General features: G+C 40.4%; 1 protein-coding gene across 2 annotated transcripts; it reads left to right on the plus strand.

The window, feature by feature from the left end:
• Nucleotides 1-1,443: 1,443 nt before the first annotated feature.
• Nucleotides 1,444-7,213, plus strand: PCK1 (phosphoenolpyruvate carboxykinase 1). 2 transcript variants are annotated; one of them, XM_038750540.1, is made up of 10 exons: nucleotides 1,444-1,536; nucleotides 1,674-1,945; nucleotides 2,319-2,500; nucleotides 2,934-3,137; nucleotides 3,240-3,427; nucleotides 3,871-4,033; nucleotides 4,958-5,182; nucleotides 5,272-5,403; nucleotides 5,921-6,016; nucleotides 6,628-7,213. In XM_038750540.1, the coding sequence occupies exons 2-10, from the start codon at nucleotides 1,722-1,724 to the stop codon at nucleotides 7,080-7,082; spliced, it is 1,869 nt and encodes a 622-aa protein (XP_038606468.1). In that variant the 5' UTR covers nucleotides 1,444-1,536; nucleotides 1,674-1,721; the 3' UTR covers nucleotides 7,083-7,213. The 2 variants fall into 2 exon arrangements, with proteins under 2 accessions (XP_038606468.1, XP_038606469.1); XM_038750541.1 differs by having other exon boundaries at nucleotides 1,447-1,546.
• The last annotated feature ends 1,938 nt before the right edge of the window (nucleotides 7,214-9,151 follow it).

Consider the following 9,151-nt stretch of genomic DNA (forward strand, 5'->3'; position numbering starts at 1 on the left):
AGTGTTGTCATCTCTGCAGACTTCCCTCGTCAAACATAGTTCCGCATCCTGTCAGAATATTAGGATGACCAGGCTTTTAAACGCATGTGGGTTTTTTAGTTCAGGATCATAACATGAGGCACGTTGTAAATGATGCATTGCTTGTTTTTGTGGCATTACAGTTCCTTTATTTCTGAGTCATTCTTATCAAATCAGAAAGAGTAGTGTTGCCTTTCCTCATGACCTCACATCCCAAGCCTGTTGTTCTGATCTTCTCTCTATGCATGGGAATTCCTTCCCTCTCACCCACCAAACCATGTCTCTCCCCACCTTCAAAGCCCTCCTAAAAAGTCACTTCTTGCAAGAAGCATAATCTGACATTGATCTTCACCTTCCTGGACACTTCACTCTCTTCACTCCCCTTCACTTCATCCCATCAGCCCGTTAGCAAGTAGTATTCTCACAATTATTTGTCTATTTCTTTAATTTTTATCATGTGCATCTATGCTCTTACTCTCATTGTATAAACAATACTCGGTATTGTTTATATGGTCATTTATGTCCCCCTTTCTTCCCCATAGATTGTAACAGGAGCCAAGTATTATACTTCTGTTTAATGTAGACAATCTGTAAATTCTGATGATGAATGATGGTACTCACTCATGGAATTGGACCAAGCACGTGGGTAGAAGTTAAGTGAGTTGCCTAAGGTCACCAGGCAGACCAGTGGTAGCTGGGGATGGAACCCATGTCTTCTGCCTACCGATCCTTTGCTCTTTCCACAAGACATGTTATCGCTGAGGATCATGATGCCAGAAACTGAAATTTGGAACATGGAAGGGTTGACATCTCCTAAATCCTTTGTGCAACAAAAGTCTAGTATGAGAATGTAATACAAAGATAAGTTTTTTCCCCTATATTTTCTGCTGCCCCATATCTGTGTCAAAGGCCATTCCCAAGGTGAGTTAACATTCCTTAGATGACTTTCCTGCCACTCCCTTCAACCTCCAAATCCTACCACCTCCTTCCTTGATACCAGTTAACCATTTGCATTCAAAGAATACCTGTGCATTGTATGCCAACATAACTTGCAGCCCATGGTTTTTTTCTAGCCTGGCCAGTGTGGTCACCTCTACATGCCTGTTAAGAAACAGCTATGTGTTTTGCATCAGCACTGAACTGGGTCAAAGTTTAGCTAATCAACAAGTTGTGCAAGTGCTTGGTGCAGCAGTCTAGAGGCTGGAAAACTGCTAGTATTCATTAATGGACTGTCTGTTAAATGATTACCTCTGTAGGGGATTATTGTCGTAAATTGTTGGCGAATATGACCGCCCATGGCAGCGTTCCAAAAGATACTGTAGTGACGTCAGAACCATGCCTCCCAGAGCCTGGAAGGGCCAGCAGGGGAAGGGGATCAGCTTCCCACCTAGGGAGAGTATTTAAGGTTGGAGGGTGTGAATCCAGACACCACTGTTCCAAACGGAACAATCCCAGCAGCTGGGAGAAACCATAAAGAAACTTCTGCCCTCAAAGGGAGATCCTCCACGAGGAGAAAAGGTAAGCAGAGGTGTGTTTTGGAGTTTGTTTTTTCTTCCTCGTACTCTGTCTGTTTAGAAACATGAGATCAGAACACACCCTTTTCAGTCCTTCTGGGAAGGTTTTGCTTGCTCACCATTGCCCTGTTTTGATTTCAGATAACCCTCAACATTCCCACCCAGCTACAAGCTCCCCTTCCTTCTGCCATGCCTCCTCAGCTGCACACTGGCCTGAACTGCACTGCTGACGTCGTCCAGGGAAGCATGGACGGCTTGGCTCCGTCAGTGAGAGACTTCATTGAGAGCAGTGCGCGGCTGTGCCAACCTGACAAGATCCATATCTGTGATGGCTCAGAGGAAGAGAATGAGAAAATCCTTGACTGTATGGTGGGACAGGGAATGATCAAGAAACTCAAAAAATATGAGAACTGGTAAGTGAAAAATCTAGTGCTGAGAAGACGTTTGAAGGTTTGGCAACCTAACGAGCCAATTGCTTAGTAATCACTGCTTCCTTTAGAGACTTAGAAAAATTTAATAATAAATTATATCCATTCGACACAGGTGCTTTGAAAAAAATGGTTAATGGTATTTTTGGAAATATTTAGATAATGAATCTCAGGGCTCTTGCGTGGATATTGTTCAGGAAATTACCTGCAATCGTGAGAAACACACTTTAACACAATGTGAAAGTGTACTTTGTAACTAACCGTAACTGTATATAAATATGGTCCTGTGCAACAAATATGTTTTTATGTCTTCATCTCGTTTTGCAATATCGTCTCATAAGTTCTTTTATTTTACTAGTTGGTTGGCTCTCACTGATCCCAGAGATGTGGCCAGGATCGAAAGCAAAACCGTAATTATCACCCAGGAACAACGAGACACAGTACCGATTCCCAAAGTAGGAATTAGCCAGCTGGGTCGTTGGATGTCTGAAGAAGATTTTGAGAAAGCTTTTAATGCTAGGTTTCCAGGATGTATGAAAGGTGAGTGAGAAAAGCAAACAGAAAAAAAATTGGTGTTCGTAGTTTCTCACATGTTAAGTAAACTTTTTGCTGAAGGTATAAAATAACTGTTTCAGAGAAATCAAGATGTCTTTAAACCATTAAATCCCAATTTTACTTAAAATGGAAACTGCAATTTGGAAAGGTATAAATAAAAGCAATAGGCATAAAACCAAAGTACATTTTTATGATGGCTATTTAGTTTCATCGTAAAATGGAGTCATTATAAAACATTTTCCCCCATCAGAAGGGTTTCTAAATGGTGGGAAAAGAAAGTCCTAAGAGGGAAAGTGACAAAGTGAGAAACAGTTCTTCCCTAGCCATTTAATCCCGGCTCTTCCAAGGGAAGCTCCTAAGCCTGCTCTAGTGTCCCTGGATTTGGTCTCACCTTCTTTGCGTCATTTCTCTCTTACAGGTAGAACAATGTACGTTATCCCCTTCAGCATGGGACCCATCGGTTCTCCTTTGTCTAAGATTGGCATCGAGCTATCCGATTCGCCCTATGTGGTGGCCAGCATGAGGATCATGACCCGAATGGGAACTCCAGTCCTGGAGGCTCTGGGCAGTGGGGAGTTTGTAAAATGCCTTCACTCCGTTGGGTGTCCTTTACCCTTAAAAAGTAAGAGATCCTATAGTCACTTGAACTCAGCCTATGCTCATAATAACACGAAACACAGGCTTTTGTACTCAAGGGCTTTTGTCCCCCCCTTTTTTTTGGTAGAACCTCTGGTCAATAACTGGCCCTGTAATCCGGATTTGACTCTCATCGCTCATATCCCTGATCGTAGAGAGATTATTTCATTCGGAAGTGGATATGGCGGGAACTCTCTCCTGGGAAAGAAGTGCTTTGCGCTCAGGATAGCAAGCAGAATTGCCAAGGAAGAAGGCTGGCTTGCTGAGCACATGCTGGTAAGGAGAGATAAGATCCTGAATAAGTGTTTTAAAGTCTATAGGAATCCACTGTAACTCTTAGAAATTGGATACAGATTGAAATGTTGGAAACTATAAAATCAGGATGATTAATATGAGGTCTGAATGTGTCGGCCCAGTGTTCAAGTAAAGTTACTGAGAAGCAAAGACTTTTCTACTGGACAATTTAATTCTTGTTAAAATAGCTCCTGAGCATATTTTAAAGGTCCTAGCAAATATGGAGAGGACACTTCTAATTTAATATTCTGTCAAGGTTCTTCATGCTTGTTCAAGTATTTTTTTAAAAAGTATATCCAGCTAGAGGTGTGGCCATCACACCTAAATTTAAATACAAAACATTGACTTTTAGAAATGCTCATGGGGAGAAGGCGTGCCTCCCAAGGAAAGGCACCATTTCAATCAAGGATTTGCTTTTTCAACAGATTTTGGGCATCACAAATCCTGAGGGTCAGAAAAAGTACTTTGCAGCAGCTTTTCCCAGTGCCTGTGGAAAGACCAACTTGGCTATGATGAACCCAACCCTCCCAGGGTGGAAAATTGAGTGTGTTGGCGATGATATTGCCTGGATGAAATTTGATGGACATGGTAACTATTTTAAGATGTAAATGTTGATATTTATGGGTCATGGTTGAAACAGGGAAGCAGGTTGGCTTAGTGGAAAGAACCTGGGAATGGGAGTCAGAGTGCCTGGGTTCTATTCCTGGCTCCACCACTTATCAGCTGTGTGACCTTAGGCAAAGTCACTTCACTTCTCTGTGCCTCAGTTCCTTCATCTGCCAGATGGGGATTCAATACCTATTCTCCCTTCTGCTTACTATGTGGTCCCTATGTGGAATGTGGCTCAGTGAAAAGAGCACGGGCTTTGGAGTCAGAGGTCATGGGTTCAAATCCTGGCTCTGCCAATTGTCAGCTGTGTGACTTTGGGCAAGTCACTTAACTTCTCTGTGCCTCAGTTACCTCATCTGTAAAATGGGGATTAAGACTGTGAGCCCCTTGTGGGACAACCTGATCACCTTGTAACCTCCCCAGCGCTTAGAACAGTGCTTTGCACATAGTAAGCACTTAATAAATGCCATTATTATTATCATCCTATACCTACTCCAGCAGATAGTACAGTGCTTGGAGTATAGTAAGCACTTAACACATGCTAATGTTAGTATTGCTATTAACATTTTGGCTTCAGCAAACTTAAAAATGATTTTTTGCTGTAAGCACTTCTCACTTTATAAATCTAAATTGCAATCCATATGTTTCTGATTTATTAACACTTGGTTCTTCAAATGATTATGTGGGAGTTGTCCAAGAATAACGTTTCATAGATTTGTCTAATGTTTCACCCCTGAGATTAAATAAACCCAGATTCCAGAAAGTTAGGACCTGATATCAATTTCAGAATCCACAAAACTCAAGATCCTCTCCCGTTTAACTTAAAGAATTGATTTAAAAATAGGAAGCCCACGTAGCTGAATTGTTGATATTCACCTCTAGTCTGTTGCTTTCGCATTTCAGGTAATTTAAGGGCTATCAATCCAGAAAATGGATTTTTTGGAGTTGCTCCTGGGACCTCAGTGAAAACAAATCCCAATGCAATTAAGACTATTCAGAAGAACACTGTCTTTACTAACGTAGCAGAAACGAGTGATGGAGGCATTTACTGGGAAGGCATTGATGAGCCTTTGGGACCTGATGTTACTCTGACTTCCTGGAAAAACAAGGAGTGGACACCAGAGGATGGTAAATAAAGCTTTTTAGAGACAAAAATGATCTTTTCCCCTTGCAACAGAATTCATCATCTCACTCATGAACTAATTTTATTCATACAGGGGAACCTTGCGCTCATGCAAATTCTCGATTCTGCACACCGGCCAGCCAATGCCCAATTATTGACCCAGCCTGGGAGTCTCCAGAAGGAGTGGCCATTGAGGGTATCATCTTTGGAGGTCGCAGACCATCTGGTGAGAATTAATCAAATTTCGCACCCTAAGAGGAGGAAAGGATTGTTTTTATTTAGCCATGAAACCTGCTGAGTCCTGAGGGGACTAATTTCCTAATTTCTAAAATTCCAGGATTATTTTACAAAGACAGAAACAACTCATTCCCTGATGAGAATTATTCTCAGAAAGCCTGCTCTCCTAATCTTGATTGAAAGTAGATGTTCAAAACTTATTTCTTCAGGGTTTCACTTTCATGACAGACTTTGCCAGCAGCTCCCCCATAATCCCATGATAATAATCAGAATAGTTAGTTTAGTTTACACAGCTCAATCAGTCAGTGGTATTTATTTAGCACTTACCGTATCAGAGCACTGTACCGAGTGCATAGGTGAGTGCAAGACTGAACAGAGTTGGTAGACAGGGAACATGGTCCCTGCACATAGTCAGTTTATAGTCTAGAGCAATAGGACAGAACTTGATAGTTGCATTCAATTGAAAGTTCCAAAGTCTTAACGTTTGTTGGCATTTCCTTCTGAAGGTGTACCTCTGGTGTATGAATCTTTGAACTGGCAGCATGGAGTGTTTGTTGGGGCAGCAATGAGATCTGAAGCCACAGCAGCAGCTGAGCATCAAGGTAAATCCAAATCCAATTTGAAAAGTTGGTCCTGTGGATAAGATCCAATGATAACTTTTTCTACTGAAGAACAATTAACAGTAAAAATACTGTGTTTACACACAGTGCAAAGCACTATGGAATCAGTGGTGGAATTATGTTGCTTCTGATCTCAGTTCCAAGCCCAGCTTCCCAATTAAGTTCATTAGCGTTCCTTGTAAACATGCCAAATTTTCTCCAAAATATTGGAATTTGTCATGAATGGGAGGTGATATTCAATATGGCAACACCCAAGCTGGTGTATCCCCAACTGATGGAAGTTGTTAGAAGATACATCTCTAACTCTAACCTTCTAGACTGTGAGCCCATTGTTGGGTAGGGATTGTCTCTATCTGGTGCCGAATTGTACTTTCCAAGCACTTAGTACAGTGCTCTGCACACAGTAAGTGCTCAATAAATATAATTGAATGAATGAATCCTGTAGTTCTATGGAGTATTGGACTGGCTAGACTATTGATCTGACCCAATATGGCATTTATGTTCTTAGAACCCTCAGTAAATTAGTCAGTGTTGTAGTTATTGCCAAGTAATGCACTTTGCACATGAAATCTCTGTTTCTCTTTGTTCAACAGGCAAAATTATTATGCATGATCCTTTTGCCATGAGGCCTTTCTTTGGCTACAACTTTGGTAAATACCTTTCCCACTGGCTAAGCATGGCCCACCGCCCGGCAGCTAAGCTGCCTAAGATCTTCCATGTCAACTGGTTCCGGAAGGATAAGGAAGGGAAATTCCTGTGGCCTGGGTTTGGTGAGAACTCCCGTGTGCTGGAATGGATGTTCAATCGAATCAGTGGGGAAAATTGTGCCAAAGTCACTGCCATTGGCTATATTCCTTCTGAAAATGCTTTAAACCTGAAGGGCCTGAGTGATGTGAACATGACAGAACTCTTCAGCATCTCCAAGGAATTCTGGGAGAAGGAGGTGGAGGATATTGAGAAATATTTTGATGAGCAAGTCAATGCTGACCTCCCTTATGAAATGGAAAGAGAAATCCATGCGTTGAAGCAAAGAATAAACCAGTTGTAATCCAAAGATTTTTAGAAAATGATGAGTTTTCAGTCCATGAGCAACATAAACTATCTAATGAAAAGGTGGATTTTATTGAATTGTCACTGCCAGTAGCACAATAATGAACGCAGTGATAAGCAGGTAGTAGCGGAAACAAATGATTTAATTTTTCAGATAAGAAGCCTAGTGTTCAGAAAGTTAACGCCAGATTGGGAGAAGAAATCTAAAACATATCTCCAGTATTCGATGTAATACAAACTTACTATTTTATTGAACATAAAGACACTCAGACATTTGTCTCTTTTAAGCTGAGCTATATTAGAAAAATAGCTACCAAATTCAGAGAGGAAAATACATGAGATGTATATTTATATGTTTATATATATTGTTACTTAAAATATATTTAATATCCATTGAAAATTCTTGGGAAAGATTACCTGTTAGTCTTTACTAGAAAGAATGTCACTCTTACTAATGTGTTTTTAAATTATTTTTATACACCATCTATTCCTCATTTGATATAATTTCCAATTGTTTTGCATATCGTGTTTGGTAAAACTATTAAATAAACTTTTGTAGAAAACATTTTTTATCTCCCCGTTCTTATCCTCTGTCTGATCAAAACAAAATTACTCACATTGACAGGTTGGAAAGGGATTACCCTTAAATTCATTATCTGAAGCAAATTCCCATGAAAGATAGAAATATAGCTGGAACATCTTTCCAATCTAAAGATGAAGAGAAGAGAGCAAATGGATATTGGAGAGGGAAAATGCTTATGAATGTGTCTATTAGAAGTTCTGGGGAAAGTTTTTGATTTTACTAAAATAAATAGACCAGCAATAATGCTAATGATGACATCTGTTAAGCACTTACTCTGTACCCAGTGCTAGAGTAGAAACAAAATAATCAGATCAGAGACCGTTGCTAACCCACCATAGGTCTCACAGTCTAGGAGGGAAGAATAGCTATTTTATCCTCATTTTGCGTATAAGGAAACAGATGCAGAGAGGGTAAGTGACTTGCTGAAGGTCAAACAGAAGGCAAATGGTGGAGATGGGAATAGATACCAAGCCTCCTGACATCCAGCCCCATGCTCTTTCCACTAAGCCACACTACTTCTGCAGCCTACAGAACTCAAAATATTAAAATAGGGTACTTTTCTAACCATAGTGCAGAGGAACTAGAACAGAAAAAAATTTTTAGGGGCATAAATCTGCATGTGAATGGAGTTTTACACTTGCTTTCTGACACATATTTATTAGAGGACCTTAGATCTAATTTAATAATGGAATTTTGTTAAGTGCTTACTGTGTGCCAAACACTAGTAAGTGCTGGGGTAGATATAAGATCATCAGGCTGGATGCAGTCCTTGTTCACATAGGCTCACCGTCTAAAGTAGAAGGAAGTAGGATATAATCTCCATTTTAAAGATGGAGAAAAACCAAGGCACACAGAAGTTAAGTGACTTGTCCAAGGTCACACAGCAGAAAAGTGGCAGACCCTGAGTTGGAATCCAGGTCCTTTGGCTCCCAGGCCTGTGCTCTTTCCACTAGGCCATGCTGTTTCTGCGGTATAACAGTTCCTTTCAAGAACCAACATTTCTAATCACGAGTTCTTCACCTTAGTGATTTAATTTTTATCATGGAAATTCACAAATGTTAAGGATAATTTGTACCTATAGTTTTGTAACTATTGGGCAACTCTTGAGCAAAGAGATCAAAGGATTGTATTTATTGAGCACTTACTGTGTGCAGAGCACTGTACTAAGAGCTTCGGATGATTCAGTAGAGTTAGGCCTAGTCATTGTCCACAAGGATCTTTCAACAGTAAGGGAGACTGACACTAAACTAGCTTACAGAGGAAGATGGAAAGTGGATAAGTAGGTGAGTGAGTGTCCAAGTAATAAGGTTTGTAGTATTATCACATGCATTGAATACTTCAGCTGCATTCAAAAGGGACAACTGTATTTGCTATTTGACACCTTGTAATGTCTGTATTTTGTTTTCCATTCAGATTCTAAGATACTATGACATTTACCTCTAGGTATAGAAGCGACTGAGAAGGCCAATGTGGGATCGACTATC

Source organism: Tachyglossus aculeatus, chromosome 8 (genome assembly GCF_015852505.1).
Source record: "Tachyglossus aculeatus isolate mTacAcu1 chromosome 8, mTacAcu1.pri, whole genome shotgun sequence".
NCBI classification, from domain to species: Eukaryota; Metazoa; Chordata; class Mammalia; order Monotremata; family Tachyglossidae; genus Tachyglossus; species Tachyglossus aculeatus.

Excerpts from the sequence above, each read along its gene's own strand:
- PCK1 (XM_038750540.1), top strand. The coding sequence starts at position 1,722 with ATGCCTCCTCAGCTGCACACTGGCCTGAACTGCACTGCTGACGTCGTC. Across the intron at positions 5,183-5,271 it reads GGAGTGGACACCAGAGGATG|GGGAACCTTGCGCTCATGCA; the intron begins GTAAATAAAGCT and ends TTATTCATACAG. Across the intron at positions 6,017-6,627 it reads AGCAGCAGCTGAGCATCAAG|GCAAAATTATTATGCATGAT; the intron begins GTAAATCCAAAT and ends TTTGTTCAACAG.